Source organism: Puma concolor, chromosome E4 (assembly GCF_028749965.1).
Source record: "Puma concolor isolate L17-30 chromosome E4, mPumCon1.1.hap2, whole genome shotgun sequence".
Lineage (NCBI taxonomy): Eukaryota > Metazoa > Chordata > Mammalia > Carnivora > Felidae > Puma > Puma concolor.
The window spans coordinates 58,342,481-58,366,447 of NC_141683.1; the positions used below are offsets into that span (position 1 = coordinate 58,342,481).

Sequence of the window (23,967 nt, forward strand, 5' to 3'; positions counted from 1 at the left end):
AAGCACCGGGTATTCTTGTCATGCTTTGCCCTTGAAAATTATGCCAAGACTCTTTGTTTTTAATAAAGAGATCGATATTTCTTGATTGCTTTAGTGACTCAGGATTTCCCACTTTCCTTTTAAAACACAGGCTATCGCTACGGATCCGTTTGCTTTCTTTGTACCCTGCTTCCAAAGAGGACCGAGATAAAGCTAAAGCCCTTTCATCAGGACTCCATTACGGTCCTTCTGTTAAGCGTCTTGCTCGTTCCTCGTCTAAATGTTCTACCCGCTTTCTTCCGTTCGGTGTCTTGGTAAACGCCCCGAGTGCTTAGATCCCGGGCTTCTGGGGTCTGTGGCAGACGAATGCAATTTAAAACACGAAAGCTGCAGGCGGAAAGGTTTGGCATTCCCTCCCACCCCGCCCCAAGGTTAAATCTTGGCCGAGTCTCCGGTGAGGAGAGTCTGAATAAACGCGCGTCCAGAGGGACTGTGACTAAGAACCAGTCCACAGTCTGAGTGTGTGGAGGAGCGCGTTCCGTTCCGTGGGGATTAGGCCCACGGGGAGGAACCCCAGGCCGCCCGCGAGCGTGCTCCGATTACTCTCGGCCTGACTGCCGCGCACCGGCTCCAGAAGCACGCTTTCCCAGTCGCAGTCCTCCATGACTTTCGGCACTAGCAGGGTAGGTCGGGGGACGTCAGCGGACTCGCGCTCAGCCCGCGCCGATTCTCCTCTGCTGGGCCGACCACCAATGGGAGAAGAGTCCAATTCCAGGCATCCGCGGCGATTGGCTCCGGGCCCGGGGGCGGTGGCGGCGGGGGGCGGACCCGGGGGCGGGTCTCGCTTTGGGGCTCCGGTGCCAACATGTGAGGCGTCCGCAGCCGCGGAGGACTGGAGTGCTGCCCGCGGAGGCCGCGGTTCGGCGAGCGCGACCTGGCTCCGCCGCGAAGGGCGAGGGGCGCCGCTGGCGGGTCCAGGTGCCCGCGCCGGGGCAGCGCTCGAGCATCGCCGCGGCGGGCGTCGGAAAGGGAACAGCTAGGGGCCGGGCCGCGTCCCCGCCCTCCGCACCGCGAATGGATGTGCCCGGCCCGGTGTCCCGACGGGCGGCGGCGGCCACCGCGCTCCTGCGTACGGCCCGCGTGCCCCGCGAGTGCTGGTTCTTGCCTACCGCGCTGCTGTGCGCCTACGGCTTCTTTGCCAGCCTCAGGCCGTCCGAGCCCTTCCTGACCCCTTACCTGCTGGGGCCGGACAAGAACCTAACGGAGAGGGAGGTAGGCGCGGCGGCGGGCTGGGGGCCGGCGCGGCCGACCGCCGGCGCTCGGGAGGCGGCTCAGGAAAAGAGCGAGTGGAACGGCTCTCGCTCCCCGGAGGCTTTCTGGGCAGGGGTTTCTTGCCCTTCCGCAGCTGGCAGGAGGCTCGGGGCCGGCGCTGCGCTACTCCATGCCGTTTTTCTGGCGTCGGTTGGATTTGTGGGGCATGGCTCGTGTCGGGGTGGGGAGCCCCAGCACACGTGTGCTGCCGGCGGCGTGCTCCTCACGCTGCTCTGTGGTTCAGCTGCTCTCCGCTCAGATTGGTCCAGCAGTTCCTGCTGGGGGCGGGAGGGGGCGCTGCGGGGTACTCGGATAAAAAAGTGGAAACCGCCAGTTGTACTTTGGACAAAGGTTTAGTAAATGATGAAAGTAGGGAACCATGGGGTGCCTGGGTGGCTCCGTCGGAAAGCCTCAGACTCTTGATTTCGGCTGCGATCACGATCTCGTGTTTGCGGAATCAGCCCCGTGCGGGGGCTCTGCCCTGACGGCGGGGGCCTGCTAGAGATTCTCCGTCTCTGCCCCTCCCCTGCTCACGTGGCGCGCGCGCTCTCAAACTTTGTTTTTAAAAAAGAAGAAAGCAGAGAACCAGGTGCGGAGTAACCCCTGCTTTCGGAATGGATCTTCCCTCTCCCAGCCGCACCCTCCTCCTTCCCATACCTTACTTTGTTTACCTTTGACTGGATGGATGTGCTCAAATAAGGGCAGGACAGCAAACAAAAATCCATCACCTTAATTTGTTTTGACTTTTAATTAGCTGAGGCTTTTTGGATGTGCTCGAATAAGGGCAGAACGACAAACAACTATCCGTCCCCTTAATTTGTTTTGATTTTTATTTAGGTGAGACGTTGTCCAGGGACATGCTGCCCCCCAGCCCCCAAATCCTACCTCCTGGGATAAAAGCAGATACTGAGATGGAATCACATAATTGGCATTTAATTACAGTTTGTCTTGCATGGTGAATTGTTGGTTCACAGCTGTTAGTTTTGCTTTTCAACCACAAGCCTGAAAGCTGAAGCCTGGTATTCTTTTCTAGAACACTACAAAGGGTGAAAGATGAGTGAGCATTTATTAGTAACTATTTATTATTTTTCCTATGCCTACTTTTCCTTCCTTCCCCTCCCTGCCCTAGTTGCTGTGAAATACTTCTTCCATTTAAAGTTTACTCTTCTTCCTGTGGTTAGTAATCACCTCTTTTGAGTAGCAACTCACCGTCCCTGCATAACAGGCCAGAGCAGGATATAATTATTCACAGTCCAGTTTGTTGTTGGCTTTGCCTTTCCGTTTTCAAGGACACTTAGCAGGGAATTGAAAGTCGGTGTTGGATCCTGGATTGAGGGTTTCATTTGAATTTCTCATATTGTCTTACCTTCAGCAAGTATCACTGACTTTTACCCAACTTCACCTCTTCTGTTTCTCAGTCTTTTGGACCACTCCACGAAGGACTGTGACAGCTATTCATTCCCTATTTGAATTTTAACATCGTTAACATTTTAACATTGTGAACAGAATAATTTTACAAGAAGAAAATGACTGCAGTAAATGAGAGAGAATGATTCTGGAGACCCAGAACTACTACTGACTCTGAAGCAGAAATGATACTTCCTGAGCTGCGAATAATGAAAATTTCATGTGAACTGCCATGTGATCTGCACAGTCTGTTCACCTTGCTGGACTGAGGGCCACATGGGGAGAAGAAACATGCTCTCTGTGTTGATATTTGAAAGCTGATCTGTTTTGTCATATGCCCTGGGCCGAGAGTTATGTCATGTGTCATCATGTGCCCTGTCTACTCAGAGCCTTCTGGGGTGAGAGAATATGTTCACTGGCATTGGGGCCGGACAGGGGTGCTAGGGCCCGTAAATGTTTGCTGATTATGTAACAAACACCTAGCACATTCCTGTGCCTGCAAATTGGAGGAGGAGGAGGGCAGAGTTTGAAGAGAAATCTGGTGGTCTAGAAAGGAGTGTCATTTGTTCGTGAGTACCTTGGACCTGGGCTGATTCTGTTGTTGGTGCACAGTATGGCTCCGGTCACCCTCTCCAGAACCCTGGGTTTTTGGAATATCTAAGAACTGAAATAAATAGACAACTTGTTCTCCTTCCTGACTTAATGCTTGCTTTCACCAGTGGGCAGTTAAATGAAAAATGTTATATGACTTTTAGGCACAGTGAATGTCAGGTCATGGTCAGTGATGTTCTGAAGTTTGTATTTACCCCTAGAAGACTTCAGAAGGGCCAACTTAGATCATCTTAAATGGAGCTATGGTTAACCAAGTCCAAAAGCAAAAGAAGGAGAAGGACAGAATTTCCTCTATCTTTGCATGCTTGAAGGATTTTCCTCTTAGATTTCAGGAAAAATGTTAACCCGTTTTAGGTACCACTTTATAAGTTTTAAACAGGTTAAAAATGGACTCTGTTCTAATAGTTGAAAGCCAGTCTTTTAATAAAATAGAGTTCCATGTCACCAACACTTTTTTATTCTTTCATCTTTTTTAGCATATGATTCGACATTCACCACCTTTCTTTGATTTTTTTTTTTTCTTTTTTAACATTCTACCTATTCTGTCTGGTATTCAGAGTCTTACAGAATTTGGCTCTTACCTCCTTGACAGCCTTAGCCTCTGCTACGTCTTTCTTCTTGCCTTCTTCCATGTGCCCAAGCTCTGTCCACATTAATCTTCTAGTCCAAAATCCAGTATATCCAGTTTCTCGTCTACTAGCCTGTGCTCAAAGTTGTGATATCTCTGCTTGGAATAAGCTTCCCATACCTACCTGCTGATCTCTTTCTGTTAGCCTCTACCTTTCTTCTCCTTCAAGGTCTGTATTTCCTAGCTCTCTTATAATGACGTATGAATATATATCCTAATTAGGTTCAGAAGTTTTATTTTATTTTTTTTATTTTTTATTTTTTATTTTATATCCATACAGCTTGAAGTGTTGTGTAAAGAAGAGCTTATTAGCTACTTGTTTACTTGGAACTTGATTCTAAAATAAAGTCTAAATCGAATTAGAGCTTAAGATGAACATCTGTTCTCTCTTAACTTTCTGTATCTCAAAGAAAACGCAAGCAAACTGATCCAAAGACTGGGGGCAGGCATCTGACGATAAAAATCAGTTCCCTTTGCTCACATGGCAGATTTTACCCGAGATAAGAAGGTATTGTCTAGGGTATGGACAATAAGAGTCTGTAATTTGTACATTTTTGCACGGAGGAAGTTTCCCTTCAAGATTAAAAGTACCCATCGAAGAAACATTTTCCGGTGTCACAGTTTGTCGGTGGCAACATTGAAAGAGAAAGGATCTTTTGGAGACCCAGTGACTAAGCTCTGGTGATTGTGTGGTCATTAGGTCTTTGTGAATGCCCTATAAAAGCACCTCCATACTGGTTGAAAAAGGCGCAGGCCATAGAAGTAACCCTGGAACGTAGTCCATGATCGGTAACAGGTTTCCAGTTGAAGAAATGAGGCTTTTCAGTATGGTAGATTCAGAATAGCGAGGTTCTGATCCTCCCTCTACCAATTACTTACTAGCTGTGCTAGCTTTGGATAATTTACTTAACCTTCCTGTAAGGCCCAGTTTCCTCAGTTGTAAAATAGAGATAATAAAAGCATTTACCACTTAGGCTGGCTGGATTCAACGAAGCAATGTAGGTAAGGCTGGTATCGTAGTGTGTGCATGTCAGCGGACGTTGCTATTATAATGCTGATAACACTGTGAGAGGGACATTCATTCATCTTGGGCTGATCTCTTTCACTGGAGATGAAATCGGTCTTGTATTTAGAATGAGTAAACAAGAACCCATCCCTTCCCCCACCGTCACACCTCACCCCACTTGCCTTTAATTTCGTTACTACGCGGCCTTACAGGTTTGGCAATGTTACTTTTCCTCATCTTTATCATAACCGTGGTTTCGCGTTAGGAGTGGATTCCACCCACACATATAAGCACTTTAGGTTGATATTTGAAAGGATGAGGGGCACCGGGGTGGCTCAGTTGGTTGAGCAAAGCCTGCCTTTCAGAAAGCACTTAAAAATTGGGGCCACCGATCCAGACTTTGAAATGGTCATTTGAGAAACTGGCTTCCCTGTATCCACACTAGGACCTCGCTAGACCCTGGGGTAGGCATAAGAGAGGGGAAAGTCTCCTATGGTGATTGATGTTGCAAGGGTGGGGATGACAGTACAGTTGATTTACGTAGTTATGTTGTCCCAAAGGGTCTGCTTCAGCTTCAGTCCTCAAGGCTTGAGACCTGTAAATAAAGTGGAATGAATGATTTACATGTATTCTCTCACTTAGTCCTTGCAGCAGACAACCCTGTGGTTGCAGGGCTTACCCTTCTTAAATTTTTTTTTTTTTTTAATGTTTATTTTTGAGAGACAGAGTGAGACAGAGCTCAAGAGGGGGAGACACAGAATCCCAAGCAGGCTCCAGGCTCTTAGCTGTCAGCACAGAGCCCGATGCGGGACTCGAACCCAGGAACAATGAGATCGCGACCTGAGTAGAGAGCCACCCAGGCGCCCCAGGGCTTACCCTTCTTTTACTGATAATGGAGACTAAGGCTAAAGGGAACTAAAAAAAAAAACAAAAGCCTTGCCTGTAATCACACAGCAAACGATGGGAGTGAAATTCCAGCGGGGTCTTTATGGTAGAACGCTTATTGTAAAGATACCTCTACTTTATCCCAACTTTAAAAATACATTAAAAAGAAAACAAAAACTTCTATTTTTTTTTCATATTTCAGGCAAGCAAAAAGGACATCAAAGCTGCCTATAAGCCTGTCATCCACAGATAATTATTCTGTCAAGACTGTAGGACAGACTTATCCTCTTGACCTGTTCCCCCAAAGAAATTAAACTGAAAATCAGAGAAACCTAATCAAACAGTGGGATCAAGGTTCCCTATTCTGTGGGTAGAAGTAAGAATTGATGATCATTCCCAAACATTTATCCATTTCCAACACAGTTATTGAGCCACGTATCCACACAGCAGGCTAACTGGAAGGCCGTGGCAGGTCAACCCTTGAAGAGTCCACCCTTTTTTTTTTTTTTTTTTTTAATTTTTTTTTTTCAACGTTTATTTATTTTTGGGACAGAGAGAGACAGAGCATGAACGGGGGAGGGGCAGAGAGAGAGGGAGACACAGAATCGGAAACAGGCTCCAGGTTCTGAGCCATCAGCCCAGAGCCTGACGCGGGGCTCGAACTCACGGACCGCGAGATCGTGACCTGGCTGAAGTCGGACGCTTAACCGACTGCGCCACCCAGGCGCCCCAAGAGTCCACCCTTTTAAGGCAGTGGTCCTCAGCTCTGGCTCAGATAAAATCTCCTGGGAGGTCGTAAAGACTTGCCTTTGTCTGGGCATCCAAATTTTTTAAAGCTCCACGGGAGATGTGCAACCACGGTTAGGAACCAGCACTCTGCGTTAATTGGGGAGACAACACTGCTTATTGTTCAAAGCAGTATGGAGAGCTCTGAATGTTACAGTACAGATATTATCTGCTCCAGCAAAGTCTTCCAGGATGAGGAAGGCTTTGAACGAGGCCTTGATGAATGGGGAGGATTTTCAGAAAAAGATCATGGGTTGGGTGCCTGGGTGGCTCACTCCATTAAGCGTTAAGCATCCGACCCTTGGTGTTGGCTCAGGTCACAATCTCCCGGTCTATGAGTTTGAGCCCTGCCTCAGGCTCTGCACTGACCTCGTGGAGCCTGCTTGGGATTCTCTCTCTCCACGCCTCCCCTCCTCACACTCATGCATGCGCACGTGTGTTCTCTCTCTCTCTCTCTCTCTCTCTCTCTCTCAAAATAAATAAATAAACTTTAAAAAAAGAAAAAAGATGATGGGGCGGAAACGGGGAAGTATATTCCAATTATCAGAATTGCTGTCGAGACTTCTTCGGTCAGTAAGGATTTATCAGAGGTGCTGGTAGGTTGTTTTATGAGAGTAAATTGTTATGAATATCCCCGGTCCGTTGATCTCGCTAATAGGTTTTTAATTTTTTCTTTTTATCAGGTCTTCAATGAAATTTACCCAGTATGGACTTACTCGTACCTGGTGCTGCTTTTTCCTGTGTTCCTTGCCACAGACTACCTCCGGTACAAACCCGTCATCCTGCTGCAGGGACTCAGCCTTATTGTCACGTGGTTCATGCTGCTCTACGCCCAGGGACTGCTGGCCATTCAGTTCTTGGAGTTCTTCTATGGCATCGCCACAGCCACTGAAATCGCCTATTACTCTTATATCTACAGTGTGGTAGACCTGACCATGTACCAGAAGGTCACGAGTTACTGTCGGAGTGCCACCTTGGTGGGCTTTACGGTGGGCTCCGTCCTCGGGCAGATCCTCGTCTCCGTGGCAGGCTGGTCCCTGTTCAGCCTGAATGTCATCTCTCTTACCTGTGTCTCGGTGGCTTTTGCCGTGGCCTGGTTTCTGCCCATGCCACAGAAGAGCCTGTTCTTTCACCACGTTCCTTCCACTTGCCAGAGAACGAATGGCATCAAGGCACAGAATGGCGGCTTTGTAACCAACACCACGGCTGCAAACCACCTTCCAGGGTGGGAGGACCCGGAGTCAAAAATGCCTCTAAATACGGAGGAGCCGGTAGGTGTGGCCTTAGACGCCTTGCGGCGGCGGCTCTGGCTGTTAGAGCAACGATGACAAAACAGACAGGAAAACCCCTCTTGCTAGCCCTTGTATTCATCTTGACCCAGTTTTTTATCCTGGGTTGGTTCACTGGTTCATTCATTTATTGATTAAAGACAGGGCTGATTTATATTAGGGATGGCCAATACATTCTGTCCTGAGGTGAATAACCTCCAAAGTCAGACCAGCACCACATCATACTGCTTGTGTCAGAGAGGTCTTAAGAAGCCATAGCAGGTGCACCTGGGGGAGGGGGGGCGGGGCTCAGTCGGTTAAGCATCTTACTTCGGCTCAGGTCATGATCTCACCCTTCGTGAGTTTGAGCCCTGCATTGGACTCTGTGTTGACAGCTCAGAGCCTAAAGCCTGCTTCGGATTCTATCCATTTCTCTCTCTCTCTCTCTGTGTCTCTTAAGTATAAATAAACATTTTTTAAAAAATTAAAAAAAATTGGGGCTCCTGGGTGGCTCAGTCGGTTGAGTATCTAACTTTGGCTCAGGTCATGATCATACAGTTTGTGGGTTTGGGCCCCACATCGGGCTCTGTGCTGACAGCTCAGAGCCTGGAGCCTGCTTTGGATTCTGTGTCTCCCTTTCTCTCTGCTCCTCCCCTACTCACACACTGTCTCTCTCTCAAAAATAAATAAAAGGATTTAAAAAAAAATTTTTTTTTTTAATTAAACAAAAACAAAAAAACAAGCCACAGCAGGAGTTGTCTCTTCCTCATCTTTACTGGCTATACAAAGAAAGCCCTCTGAAATTTTTACTGAATAAATAGTTGAAATGATTCCAATAAATGATGAACATCTTCCAGTTTCTGAATTGATGCCTAAAGTATTTAAGGTTAGAAAGTTTTCTTCCTCTTGTGTGCTGGAAGCAATGTCTGATATTCATTTTCTTTTTTTTAAATTATTTATTTATTTTTTTACGTTATTTATTTTGGTGGGGAGGTGGGGTGGGGCAGAGAGAGAGGGAGACAGAATCCCAAGCAGCACAGAGCCTGATGTGGGGCTTGAACTCAAAAACCACGAGATCATGACCTGAGCCGAAGTCGGATCCTTAACCGACTAAGCCACCCAGGCGCCCCCTGATAATTCATTTTCAAATGACATTTCACCAGAACGGGGTAGTAATGAGTACCACAGAGAAGATAATCACAAGAGGAAAATCTAAGGTGGGTGACGGAACACCTATTAATTAAAAGTGTGGCTATGAAATTGTCTCTTAGAGAGGTATGGCATCTGAATAATCCGTCCATCTGCTCTGGCTAGCCGGGAAGGTTAATTGCTTCCCCCAATCACTCACCCTTCTTTATGGCTTCTTATCTTTCCAACGGGTTGTAAGCTGTGAGGGGCAAGGTTCATTCCAACCATACCGAATTGGTCTCAGTTTTCATGGGACATGTTTGGAAACAAGCCTGTTAAAATTCTCACTTTGCAGGTGGGCTCTGTCAGTCCTAAAACCATGCTCCGGGGGCCTTATAGGCTGAAGGAGAGGAGAGAGCCTACAGGAGGAAAGTCTTTGGCTCCTCCCCTGGAGTTAACTCAGATTGTTTCAATGTGGCATCTAATTACCTCTCTTCTGCCTACCCCCACCATCCACTTGTGGTTACCGGTTGAAACGTAGGTTATTCATCCCAAAGAGCTTGAGCTTAGGTGACACTCGTTGTGAAACTTGGGTTACTGGGGCACCTGTGAGCAGCATCAGTCAAAAGACCAGGGATTAAGTAGGAATGAATTGCCAGTTCCTTCATGTTGGCAAGTCAACCCAGGGCTGATGGAGGAGGGAAAGAGTTAGAATCATCTGGAGTACAAAAAAGTAGAAAGCTGTAGATCTCGTGTAGTAGAAAAAAAAGAATAAGGATCCTTTGTTAATTGTTTCAAAGATGTGAAATGGCTTTAGCGGAAATTAGTATCCATATACATACATATAATACCTGTATACATATATATCTTAAATATTAACATTGGTCATAGTTCTAAAGATTTTTATAGACCAGTAAGTTGTAAACCATTTTGAACATAGTAAGAAAGAGTAAGAAACATAGTAAGAAAGAAACACATTTTACTTAGGAACCAGTACCATTCATAGGTGTGTATATATTTTAGATATAACTGAAGCAGGTTTTACAACACTTGATTCTGGTGCATTCCATTCAGTTTATTTTTTTTATCATGCAGATCACTGCCCACTGGATTGACTTTATTACCTGTTAATGAGCTGTAACCTACCACTTAGAAAAAACTCTGTCCTAGACCAACTTGATGTTTGTTGTTTATAGAAACGCAAGATGTCAGTACTTGACATGCTGAAGAATTATGAAATTCTAGAGTTAGAAGTGATTCTACCCACAGGTCACAGGACCATCAGAGCATCTTACAGTGACAAGGGACTTTAGATCTCATCAACCCTCTCATTTTAGAGATAAGGATTGGGAACACAGATTAGTGACTTATGCAGAACTGCGCTGATATCCTCCGAAACATAACTAAAGAGCATATAGGAGACCCCCCTTGATCTGTACTTCACTCCATGAAGTCTTTCCCTGGGGTGACAGCATGGTGAGAACCATCGTGTTGGCTACAGTGTGGTAAAAGTTAGACTCAGGTCAGTTCCATGATATCCTTGGTTCTGCTGCTGACCCCGTAACAGGCGGTCGTGACTGCTGGACAGCTGTTCGGGGCCCAGACAATGCTGTTTCTCTTTCACGAGCCTGAAGGAGAGTCAGAACATGGCTGTCGGGGATCATAGTGCCATTTGAAGTTGACAAAGCCCATAACTGAACCATAAATCATAACTGTAGTAAATAGAGTAAAAAAAAAAGGGGGTAGGTAGACGGGTGGGTGGTTTGATCTTGATCTTCTGGAAAGGGAAGATGAAGTAGGAGTCAGAGCGATAGCCCTTGTCCGCAAGTTACCTTAAGGTGTTTGTGAGTCCTTTTCAGAATGAGCCTGTTGCCGTGGGGCCCAGCGTGTTGACATTACAGCAGAGCTGGTGATTTTCTTTCCTAAATAGGAAGCGGGATTCCTTCTGTGCTTGCCTTGTAGTTGGATTTGCTTTATTTTAAATTGCTCATTCGCTAGAAATGATGTAAATGAAGCCACTTCTTTAGCACAGCCCATGACACGTAATGAATACCTAATAAATGACACCTGTTAACATACCTATACTTTTATTGGTAGACAGATGCCCTTTGCTGTTAGTAAGCATTCGCATTCTTGGCGTATGTGTGTGTTTGAGCTTTATAGAACACTGACTGTAGCAAAATTAGTGTTTCTACTTTGTATGCAAGTAAGATCATTTCCAGCAGCACACTATAGTGGATTTCGAAGGAAGGGAAGTTGAAACCTGGGCTCTTGTACTCACCAGCAGGGTAATCTTGGGCACGTTTCTTAATTCTTTGAGACTTAATTTCCTCATTTGTCTGTCTCCCTCACCGGGTTATTTCAAGTATTAAATGCCACAATGTAAATGAGGGAATGACCAGGTTACCTCTGGTCTTAACCTTATGAAAGATGTCACTAGAATCTGGTAGTGATTCCATACCACTAATTCTTTAACCGAGGCCACTCTTTTTTTTGAGAGAGAGAGAGGTGGGGGGAGACAGAGGATCTGAAGCAGGCTCTGTGCTGATGCGGGGCTCAAAATAACAAACCCTGAGATCATGACCTGAGCTGAAGTCAGACGCTTAACCGACTGAGCCACCCAGGGGCCCCCCCGAGGCTACTCTTAAATGTAGAATGTTAAACCAGATGATCACTAAACTTTCCTTAGCTCTAGAATACTGAGTTTTATGAACTGATTGATCTGAAGGCACTTTCTTCTGATAGGTAAGGAACACATAATATCATAGGAGTGGTTTAATTGCAGTCATCAGCCCTTGACTTAAATCTTCACAGTTTAGGCATTAAACCCTACCTATCTCCCCTCTCCCCCATATATTTTCCAATTGTGTGTAGAATAAATTCGAAAATTCTCATTACGGACTATGAGACCTCATACAATCTGACCCTTTGCTAACCTCTCTGACCTTATTTCACCCCTGTGCGCCGCATGGCACTGACCTGAAACACAGCACTTATTCCCACTTTAGAACTTGGATCCGGAAGTTCTCAGGCAGGACTGCCCTTCATTCTCATCTTCATGGCTGGTTCCTTTATGTCAACTCAGGTATCAACTCAGAAGTCAGCTTTAATCACTACTTGCCAGTCCATTACCCTGTTTATTCTCTTCATGGTATCATTCTTACTGTCAGCTGTCTTGTCTGTGTGTTTATCGTCTGTCCTCCTTACCAAAATGTCAGTTTAAGGAGGACAGGGACTTTTCTGCTGTATTCCCAGGATCTAGAACATTGCCAAACGCGCAGTATAGGCACCCGTCAATATTTGTTGGTTGCATAAGTGAGTCATGATAGAGTACAGAGGAAAGGAGCATGTATTGAGCACTTGCTGCATACTGCACAGTCCTCATTTAGTTCTTCCAATAGCCTGTTGAAGTAAACATTCATTTCCGTTTTGTAGCAAAAAGCCTAAGGCTTAGAAATTGGTTCCATCTGCAGGCAGGCAGGTGTGTTTCTGTCACACTTCATCATTATCGTCTCAGCTCTCATTCATTTTAACCTGGGTGCTGTGCTAAGTACAGTGGGACTGTACTCCCACTTAACACTGTGGGACAGTGCTAAGAATCTTAGGTTCATGAGCTCGTTTAATTCTTACTAAGACTGTGTTGTAGGTGTCACTGTCCCCATGTTACAGTTGAGGGAACTGAAGCATATGTCAGATAACTCACCCAAAGGCACCTAGAAAACAGCACAGTCAGAATAAACCCAGATCAGGGCGCCTGGATGGCTCGGTCGGTTAAGCGCCAATTTTGGCTCAGGTAATGAACTCGCGGTTTGTGGGTTCGAGTCCCGCGTCGGGCTCTGCGCTGAGCTGAGCCTGGTTGGGATTCTCTCTCTTCCTCTCTCTCTGCTCCTGCGTGCTTGCTCGCTCTCTCTTTCTCATGTGTGCTCTCTCTCTCTCTCTCTCAGTAAAATAAACCCAGATCTAGTTGACTTCAAAATCCTCTATAATAGAGACCCCTATTCCTTGGTAGAGAAATAACTCCAAGTTTTGTTATTTTGTTTTTAAGACAGCGTCAGAACCCCTTTTTTGAGTGAAATCTGAAACCACGTGCCCATTTTGATAAACGAGTGAGCTGAGCCTAGGGATGGTGTGAGTAGGCCCAACTATGGAATATTGCTTGGTTCTCATTCCATTGAGATTTTCCTAGCATTTCAGGGAGAAATGGCCTTTATTTACTTAATTTCAGGAGTCGCTATATATGTATGTGTATATATATATATATATATATGTGTGTGTGTATATATATATATATACACACACACACACATATATACACACACAATATACAGCTAATAGATATATCATCTGAATAGGAAAAAAATTTTTACTGATTTTATAAAAAAGACTCCTACTTCATTTTTTTAATGAAACAAAACAGAAAACTACATAAAAAGAATTCAGAATCCTCTGAACTGCTGCTCCCAAAGATTACCACTCTTAATAGTTTAGTGACCTTCTTCCTAAACATCTCTTTCCATATACACATGTGTATGTATTCATAGGTATACATTTTATAGTAAATGAAATTATAATCTACATGTAGTTTTGTAACTTGATTTTTTTTTTTTTTTTTTTTTACTCAGTGTTATGTAATACTTGCTTTCCGATGTCTTTTCATGCAAAATAGCTTTCTTTCGGAATCCAAAGAAATGGAACCATAATGGTGCTAGTGACTGGTGGGAGGTTTGTGTTGGGCTGGTAGTCTCCCCCAGGCTGGCCCTGAGCACAAAGCCACAATTGTTGTGTAGAGACTTGTGTGAAGGACATAGTCTGCCTTTCGACCCTCCTTTTTTCCCTTGTGGTCACAAACCGTTCCCTCTGGATGTCTCCAGTGAGACCCCTGCCAATGGGTATGTCTGAGTTGGGATGGAAGGGAGGGAGTGTGTACATGGCTGCACCCCCTCCCTGTTACAGCTTAATGCCCTTGAACTTCAGGTGTCATCTCCCCCTGAAAAAGAATAGCCAAAGACAGGCCTCTAAGCCAACTCTTAGCAGGTTGTTAACGCCCTAACTTCAGGTTTAGGAACTAAGGCTCTGTGAGCCTACCAGGCCAAGGCAAGAATGACTATTCTTGGAGCAAAATAAGTGCACAACAGGCCAGAGCAGGAGAGAGAGTGTCCTAGAAGCTCTTGATGTGTGGAGAGAACTTTACTGTTGCTAAATTGCAAATATACTACAACGGCATCTTCTCCCGTGCTTTTGTTGCTTCCTTTGCCTAGAATGTTCTTCATTATTTCTCTATTCACATCTTACCTGTCTCCCAAAGTCTATCTCAAACACCAGTTCTTCCTTGATACAGATTTTACTTTGTTTTGTTTCTTGAAACCAGATGTATGTTATTCCCATCAGTTAAGGCTCACTCCGTACGTTTTTACTATGTTTCGGATACTGGAACATCACCAGCAGAGGAAACAATGATAGTCCTCTTGTCATCAGGAAAATACGTTTGCTGTTTGTAGCAAGAGTTAGTATCGGGACTGTGTCCTTCAAAAGCACTTAATAAAAGAAGCAAATGCGCTTGAAAATTTCCACCCCAGCCATTGTTTTTGGCTACAGATGAGTCTCCCTCTGCACAACGGGGCTGAGAAAACAGTGGTATTTAACTTGGTCTGGCAAACACCTAACTCTACCTACTGGAAGGTGCTGTTTACACCTAAAGGTTCTCGTGCCCCTCAAGACATGTGGCCTCCAACCAACAAGAGCAGGTTGAATTGTGCGGCTGCCACTAATGTATTTACAGATCTGGCACGTGGCTCCTGTCACACATCCTGGCGCTTATGTGCTGCTTCACGATGAGCTCCCCTTTGCTCCATCTGGGTTCTCTCCTCTTGCCTTTCCATGTTAGCCACAAAAGTGTAAGTTCCTGTCGCTCAGGAAGTAGGGCATACTTGGATAAATTAGACCTTAGATAGGAGTTAGAGACTTCTCCTGGGGTGTCTGGGATTTCACATTGTCTTTGTGGCATGGTGTGGGGATGGCACATAGCTCGGTAATGCCTCGGTTCGCCCCATTACAAACGCGGTGGCTTTATTACTTCATTATAGTGGTAGTATTTCCCGTTGTACAAGCATTGGGTGATATAAAATATAAAAAGCGTAGGAAAGAAAATTAAAATCACTAATCACCTTACTACCCTCTAAGTGGAGAACTGCTGCTAATATTTGGGTCTGGTTTTTCCTAAGGTTTCTGTCTCAACCATTGCTCTACAGTGAATCGGTCAGTTTTAAGGATAGGAAGTTCTCACTGACAAACCCTAACTGACCGGTGATTTAATAAGGTTACTAACGGTTGCTTATTCTGAACATCGCTTGCCACCGTGTGGGGAGATGTGGGGTGGCATCTCGCTTTGGCTGAAACATGCAGTCTTTGACCATCTTTCTACCTTCACTTGGTAAACAGTACATCGTTGCTGGGTTGATTACATGCAGCTATGCTACTGTTTATAGAGCACTAAAAGAAAAAGTCGTACTATATATATATACAAACGTGCACACACACACACATCTCAGAGATTTTGCATTTCCTGTCCCAGACCACCGCAATAAAGCAAACATTGGAATAAAGCCAGTCAAATGAATGTTTGGATTTCCCAGTGCACCTACAAGTTGTGTTTACATTATACTGTAAATGTGCAATGGCAGTATGTCTGAAAACAAACAAACAAACAATGCATGTACTTTAGTGTAAAAATACTTTGCTAAAAACTGCTAACCACCTTCTGGGCTTTCAGCACATTGCGATCTTTTTGCCGGCTGCAAGTTGTCCACCAGCACCTGCCGCCCCACCTTGCATTGTACGTGGTGGAGACGGCTTCTTTCCCTGACCCACGTGAGCCAGCCTGTGCTGGCTTCACGCTTTTCTTCTGCAGCCTCTTCAGCTGCCTGAACCTTCACAGAATTGAAGAGCTCGCGAGGGCCTTGCTCCGGGTTGGGCTTTGGCTTCGGGGCAACACTGTGGCTGTTTGAGCTTCTATCCAGGCCACTGAAACTTTCTCCATGTCAGTGATGAGGCCATTTCACTTTCTTATCAATTGCGTGTTTCCTGTAGTAGCACTTTTGATCTCCTTCAAGAACTTTTCCCTTGCATTCACAAACTGGCTGCTGTTGGGCACAAGAGGCCTAGCTTTCTGCCCGTCCAGGCTCTCGGCTAGCCTTCCTCACCGAGCTTAACCATTTCTAGCTTTTGATTTAAAGTGACAGACGTACGCCTTTTCCTTTCACTTGAACCCTTTGTGGCCACTGTAGGCTTATTCCTTGGCCTCATCTCAATATCGTTGTGTCTCAGGAAAGGGGGAAGTGGAGGGAGACTAGCCAGTCGGTGGAGCAGTCAGAACGCACGCAACTTGCACTGATTAAGTTGGCCGTCTTCTGTGGGTACGCTTCATGGCTCCCCAGAACAACAACAGTAGTAACTTCACAGGTCACCATAAAAAATGTAATAGTAATGAGGGGTGCCTGGGTGGCTCAATCGGTTGAGCGTCAGACTTCGGCTCAGGTCGTGACCTTGCAGGTTGTGAGTTCGAGCCCCGCGTCGGGCTCTGTGCTGACAGCTCAGAGCCTGGAGCCTGTTTCAGACTCTGTGTCTCCCTCTTTCTCTGACCCTCCCCTGTTCATGCTCTCTCTGTCTCTCTCAAAGGTAAATAAACGTTAAAAAATTCTTTAAAAACAATGCAATAGTAATGAGAAAGTTTGAAATCTCGTGAGAATTCCCAAAATGTGACGCAGAGACATGAAGGGACAGATACTAGAAGAAACCTGGCTCTGACAGGCTGGCTCCACACAGGGTTGCCACAAACCTTCCATTTGTTAAACACACAAATTTGCAAAGTGTAGTGAAGTGTAGCACCACAAAATGAGGTAGGCCTGTATATACACCATTTATATGCATAAAAATAGGGGCACCTGGGTGGCTCAGTCGGTTGAGCGTCCAACTTCGACTCAGGTCATGATCTCACAGTTCATGGGTTCGAGCCCCACATCGGGCTCTGTGCTGGCAGCTCAGAGCCTGGAGCCTGCTTCGGATTCTGTCTCTCCCTCTCTCTCTGCCCCTCCCCTGCTCACGCTCTGTCTCTCTCTCTCTCTCCAAAGTAAATAAACATGAAAAAGACATTTAGATGCGTAAAAATAAATAAGCGGTTGCCTTTCACAAGGAAAAAGACAAATAGAAAACCGGGTCTATACAGTTGCTTTCTGTAGTCGCCTTCACAATATTTGCACCTTTCTCTCTGCTGTGAAGGAACCCACGCCGGAGCGGCTCCTCGTGCTGAAGGTCCTGTGGGATGACTTCCTGATGTGCTACTCTTCCCGGCCTCTGCTCTGCTGGTCTGTGTGGTGGGCCCTGTCCACCTGCGGCTACTTCCAGGTCGTGAACTACGCACAGGGCCTGTGGGAGACGGTGATGCCCTCTCGCGATGCTGCCATCTACAACGGCGGCGTGGAGGCCGTGTCCACCCTCCTGGGTAAGCAGTGTGGGGCGGCACATTCCCCCGGAGGTTAAGTCCGCCACGATCTGATTTTTCTCTCCCCTCGGGAACTGGAGGTGACCCCCAAGGCCTGGTTTATTTGTTTTGAGCTCTGGCTTTCTGATTTAGGGAGAAATTCAGCAGTGCTCCTGTTGCGGGTGGCCGCGATTCGCAAACTGGAGTCCTTTATACCCTGTTGGGAAACCCAGCGTACTGGTTTGCAGAATTGTCCTCCTATGCGGGTTTGCGCCATCTCCGGGTGTTTTGGGTGCTTCCGTCACTTGATGTGACGCTTGGGAGTGGCATGATACAAGTCTGTGACAATAACTAGCACACGTTGAGTGGTAATATGTACCAAATGCTGTCCTAAGGACTTTAGGTATATTAACTCAGTCCTCACAAAATTCCTGAGACAGTTACAGTTAGTATCCCCATCTTACGGTTCAGGAAACCCAGACTGATAGGTTAATAACTCGCCCGAGACAGTACAGATGGTACGTAGTCGGGTTAAGGTTTGAACTCAGAGACTGCGTCCTTGACCATTATATTCTGTCGTCCCGTTCTAATTTGTTGGCCTATCTCATACGGTTCTTTTTTTTTTTTTTTTTTTAATGTTTATTTATTTACTTTGAGAGACAGAAGGCGAGAGAGAGGGGCACCCGGGTGGCTCAGTCGGCCGAGCATCATCCGACTTTGGCTCAGGCCACGATCTCGCAGCTCGTGAGTTGGAGCCCCACGTGGGGCTCTGTGCTGACAGTTCAGGGCCTGGAGCCTGCTTCGGATTCTGCTTCTCCCTCTCTCTCTGCCTCTCCCCCTCTCGTGCCGTGTGTGTCTCTCTCTCGTCTCTCAAAAATAAATAACCGTAAAAAAAAAAAAAAAAAGGCAAGAGAGAATTCCAAGCAGGCTCCACGCTGTCAGCGCAGAGCCCAGTGCGGGGCTTGAACTCACGAACCGTGAGATCATGACCTGAAATCAAGAGTCTGGACGCTTAACCGACTGAGCCGCCCAGGTGCGCCCCCTCATAAGGTTTTTAGACGGCATTCCGTGCTTTCTGTAAACACTTCTGACTGTGTCTGGCACTTAGAAGGCACTCTGCACATCTTAGCTATGGTTACCAGAGTCATCGTTTTCCCAAAGAGAGGAGATGCCCTTTTGCCATGCTCTGGACTGCTGCTCAGGCAGGAGGAGAGACGATCCCTCCCGCCGTGTCATGTGGTCAGGCCGGAAGCAGCGGCTCTCTTTGACTTCCGCCTCTGCGTCCGCCTCGGCACCCCGTTCCTTGGCGGCACCCCTGGGTCTGCGTCCTCCCGTCTCCTCGCCAGCTGCTGTCATTCGGTCTCTTCGTGGTCTCTCAGTGGCTCCAAGTTACTTATTCCGTCAAGTCCCAAATTCTCTGCCTTTCCAGGCCTTCCATAATCTTGAGCTACCCTATTTGTAAGTTACGAGATTTTAAAACGTAATAACCCGAGCTGAATTTTTAGTTGATTGAAATCGCGTTTGTGGAGCAAAATAACTAGAGCGCTTTTCTCTCTGCATTTTGTAGGTGCTGTTGCCGTGTTTGTAGTCGGCTACATAAAAATATCCTGGTCCACCTGGGGGGAGATGATGCTGTCTCTGTTTTCTCTGCTCATCGCCGCCGCGGTCTACATCATGGATACCGTGCAGAACATCTGGGTGTGCTACACGTCCTACGTCGTCTTCAGGATCATCTACATGTTACTCATCACTATAGCAACGTATGTGTTCTGCCTCAAGGAAGTGCTAGGAAAAGCTGTGACAGGATAAACTTCTTGGTCTCTTCACAAACCCATGAAAAGTGTAGGTTCTCCTCCCGAGGGAGCCTCGAGGGCGAGGTTCATTTACGTCCTTGGTCCCGTAGTCCCGCTCTGTTCAGATGCCTGCACGAGATTTACAGTGTTTGGCAACAAAGTGCCTTTCACTTGGTTGGGAAGGGAATTGCCCAGCAGCAGAAAGAAGGGGCTGCTCTTCATAACTGAAGCAAAAGTCATAACTACCTGGGGAGTAATTCCTGTCTACTCATCCTTTTGTGTTTTGTTTTGTTTTGTTTTGTTTTATTGAAGTTTTCAGATCGCTGCCAACCTCAGCATGGAGCGCTACGCCCTAGTGTTTGGTGTCAATACCTTCATTGCGCTGGTCCTGCAGACCCTGCTTACTCTCATCGTGGTGGATGCCAGCGGCCTCGGCTTAGAAATTACCACCCAGGTAAGAGTTGTGTTTCGACACGCAAGGTGTTCCAGTCATAACGGCAGGTGATCAGAGTGACCAAGTCGAGCATGCCTACTGCGAGCCAGTTCAAACAGTACAGACAGATATAAAATAAAAAGTAGGAGTGTTCCCTCCTTCCTTTGGCCAACCCCCGTCCTGAGTTCTTTTCTCCCTGGAGGATGGTGGGACTGTCATCTTTTTGGCGAGGACCTAGAACGTTTTTGAGCGTCACTCGAGAGCCTGACAGAGGCGAGAAGTAATGTTGGTGCCCTCCAGGCCAAGCTTTTCCGCTGCCTCATCCATCATTTTCCTCCATTTAAAAAAAAAAAAATTTTTTTTTAACATTTATTCATTTTTGAGAGACAGAGAGAGACAGAGCATGAGTGGGGAAGGGGCAGAGAGAGGAGGAGACACAGAATCCGAAGCAGGCTCCAGGCTCTGAGCTGTCAGCACAGAGCTCGACGCGGGGCCTGAACCCATGAACTGCGAGATCATGACCTGAGCCAAAGTCAGACGCTCAACTGACTGAGCCACCCAGGTGCCCCCGTTTCCCTCCATTTTTAATTCTGTACATGGAATACTGGCTCCTGTGTGTGAGATGCCCTGCTTCGACTCACCCTTCTGAAGGCTCCTCCCTTCTTTATTAAAAATGCCGCCCGCCCAAATAGCAAGGTAATGACTTCTGATGAACAGCAGTAAGATTCTTAACATATGACCCATTGAGAAAACACCTGCACAAACGCCCAAAGCCAGCGTGGACACTCTTATTCATTCTGGAACCGTGTGTCGTGTATGCCTTCGTGCATTGTGAGTTAGTAGGTGGGGCTTGCTCTGTACTTTGGCAGAATGGGCAACTGAATCAAAAAGTGCCTACCCCACCCCCAGCCCAGCCGAAATGATTCCTTCTCCATTATTCCCTCCACGCTTAAGATACTAGTTTTCTTTCGATACAGAGACCCAGCACGTTAGCAGTAATGAACTTTGTACTGAAAAATCTAAAAGAGAAATCGTAATCACAGTTGGTAATGTGCACTAAGTGCTTCCTGTGTGCCAGGCACTCTATAGAATTTTACAGAGCTGCAGGCAGGATTGGACATCGAGAGAACGAGTCTGAGAGATGTTAAGTAACGTTCAGTGTTTAAGGTCACGTGTTCAGTAGTAATGTGGCAAAGCTAGGCTTTAAACCAGCTTCAAGGCCTAATTATCTCTCCCTGGATGGTGGTGCCTCAGAAAGGTGGGCGGGGAGTGGGGGGAGTAGAGCGAGAGCGCATTACTTTCTGTTTGCCGGTCACTACCAGCAGTGAAAAGCTTGAGAGGACTTCTCAAGGGTTAGGCGCTCAGATTTGGAATGGAGGGTGGGAGAGAAGCCAAGTGCTTGTCATCCTGCTGTAGAAGCGGCGGGTTTAAAAATACGGGATTACAGAATTTTGCAGGCTGTGCCGAAACTCGGCCATGATTAATTAACAGGTTTCCTATAGGAAAATGTATCCAGATTGTAAAGAACCTGGCTCAGAGTGACACTCTTACCGCACAACCGAGCCAGCTTCTCAGTACGTCGTGAGTTATTTTCAGAAAGTGGTGATGAAGATGTTGATAAACTGTATAGTCACCTTAAAATACTGGCCTAGAGAAGATTCTTACAAAAAGTCATCCTACGGCGGAGTATAGTAGACTCTCTACTGCCCTCCTCTGGGGAGGAATAGAAGTTCTTTATCTTCAGAATTTGGCCTGGTGGTCGTACTTTAACCTATCAGCTTGAGGGAAGAGACCGTGATGCAATGGTAACAACAGCAACAAAAATAAAAGCAGTTTCAATTATAACAACAGCAACAAAAATAAAAGCAGTCGTATTATCAGCTTTAGCATTGTGCGGATAAACACATATGATTTCATCCCTTCCCAGTGACCCAGTAAAAAATGGGGGATATTGTGACTTCCCGTTTTGTAAATGAAACCCAGGCTCAGAGATGAAGTATTTCGGTCAGAGTCACCCGGCTCGCCGGGGACGGAGTCCAGATTTGCGCCGAGGCGGTCAGACTTCAGTACGACCACGCTGTGCTGCCCCTTGCGCTGCCCGTGCCGGGCACATCGTGTGAGCACACGGTGTTTTTTGAAGGTTTATAGAGACACTGAATATACCTTTAATCATAGGAGGTGTTCACCTATATCCAATACAATGTCTCCTCTTGTAATCGATAATTCTCTAAATTACCTCTTTTCCCTACCCCTTTTAGTTCCTGATCTACGCCGGTTATTTTGCACTCATCGCTGTGGTTTTCCTGGCCAGTGGTTCAGTTAGTATTATGAAGAAATGCAGAAAGCAAGAAGACGCGGAATCAAGTTCTCGAGTAACCACTTTGTGATACACTGCTTAGCAAACTCTGCACAGCAACTGTGCCTGGATATATTTAATTTTTTAGTATGTAGACGTGTTTATGAACGTGCTTTTTAAGGCTTCAGAGCAGCCAATTGACTCTACCTTGTGCTCCTAGAGTAACAATCCTGTTTAGGGGAGTCAGAGGCAAAGTTTATCTCGCGGATTATTTATGGAAGCTAATTTAAGGATTACTGTCTTCTGATAACAAAAGTGAACTTGCTTTTGAAAACCGGGTACTCAAGAGCACTCAAGCAACACGTGGCATTTATACTTGACAGTGAGTCTGGTGTCTCAGAGGCCTGGTTCGGGACCAGGGCTCTGCGGGCCACAGGATACTATGTTCCAACAGCACCTGTGTCTGTTCAACTTCACTCGTATCTCTTTGTTACTCATGTGCATTTGTGTTTCTACAGATGAAAGTTGTTTTTATCACCGGCAATATTTGCTCTGGTTTGGTGTTCTGTCCTATTGGGAATGTGTGTCATTTCTAATTTTTAGTTATTTTTAAAACACTTATTGTATGAATGTTCTCAGTTTCCATCTTGACAATTTTGTATTTGTGTAGATTGTCTTTAGAAGTACACTTTTGCGTTATTCATATGCTTCCCAGAGAAGCTCTTTTAGTTAGAAAATAAGGCAAGTTTTGAGGCCTGCTGATAAATCGAAATGAAGACACCTAATCAGAAAACTTAAGTTCTATTTGCCTATCTTTTAGCCTTGAGTATGAAGGACTATTAATCCTATAAGGAGAAGATCATCTATGAGCTAAAGATACCACTAGCCCAACCAGCTCATTTTGTGTTTGCACTCCCTTTTATTTCCAGAATAAAATGAGAAGTCTTTTTTTTTTTTAATATCTTCATCCCTATTTATAGTTTTTATATGCTTTGTCCTTCTTATCCAAGATCAAGATGTCATTAGGAGTTAGGTTTGTTGGATTATTACAAGGCCTTTTCAAAAACTGAGACTCTTTTTGATTATTTCAGTGGGACAGGAACTAGGATAGACCTGATTCCTGCATTTTGTACATTAAATCTGCCTTTGTTTCGAAGGGCGGATCATCTTGGAATATCTGCTTAAAATAATAATTGCTAGTGGTTCCATTTCCAGGGTACTTGGAAAAAATGTTGTGTACACATTTAATTCTGTAATTAGTCTACCAAGTGGCTGCTGGTGTATGTGAGTCATGATAACTATTTGAAAGCCAACTTTGTTGCCTTATCCTGAAAAAAAACCTAGGTTAATTTATTTAGAATAACACAGGTACACAGTGTGAATACTAGTTTCAAGATTCCGGAATTGACATATTTGTTTAGTGTAAGCGGCAATTCCAGAAGTAAATGCAGATGAGTATAGGTCATTTGCCATTCACCTTCCCTTCTGATCAAGGGAAGGAAAAGAACACTAAGGGAAGGGGAAGCGATATTATGAAAGTACAGCCTCTAATTTTATACCTTATCTTTGGTTTTGCTGCGTAGGGAATTGTTCACTCAGAAACAAGTAGAGAAGTGATGTTCAAGGGACTTTATTTAATGTTTTTTAATAAAATGGGCCGTGGTGCAATCACATCACTCATGTTACCAAAGCAATATTTCCCTAGAATTCAATTCAAAGTTTGTGGTGCACAACTGGAGCCTTGACTTCTTGAAGACAATAACAAGGTCATCTCCTGGCACGTGACCATATTTATAGAACGCCCAGACCAGTTTGCAAGTTGTGCTGTGTGCAGTTTTGCAGAGAAGTGAAAAAAAATCTGTACATTTTATCCAACTCTGTATAAATTATGAAATTATTTTTATTAAATAAATATTTTACAACCTATTTTCTCTTTTTTACTCAGATTATTTTAAATGT

The 23,967-nt window shown here is 45.6% G+C and overlaps 1 protein-coding gene and 1 long non-coding RNA gene across 3 annotated transcripts in view; one reads left to right on the forward strand and one right to left on the reverse strand.

The window, feature by feature from the left end:
• Nucleotides 1-825: 825 nt before the first annotated feature.
• On the forward strand, nt 826-23,934 carry SLC19A2 (solute carrier family 19 member 2). 2 transcript variants are annotated; one of them, XM_025926296.2, is made up of 6 exons: nt 826-1,251; nt 7,298-7,885; nt 17,285-17,507; nt 19,054-19,246; nt 19,592-19,733; nt 21,971-23,934. In XM_025926296.2, the coding sequence occupies exons 1-6, from the start codon at nt 1,054-1,056 to the stop codon at nt 22,097-22,099; spliced, it is 1,473 nt and encodes a 490-aa protein (XP_025782081.1). In that variant the 5' UTR covers nt 826-1,053; the 3' UTR covers nt 22,100-23,934. The 2 variants fall into 2 exon arrangements, with proteins under 2 accessions (XP_025782081.1, XP_086549823.1); XM_086693697.1 differs by lacking the exon at nt 826-1,251 and adding an exon at nt 3,036-3,095.
• The window catches only part of LOC147572710 (uncharacterized), a 44,442-nt gene continuing 24,645 nt past the window's right edge, over nt 4,171-23,967 (reverse strand). The window contains exon 2 of the long non-coding RNA XR_015245977.1: nt 4,171-5,538. This is a non-coding gene — a long non-coding RNA (uncharacterized LOC147572710). The remainder of the gene's footprint in view (nt 5,539-23,967) is intronic.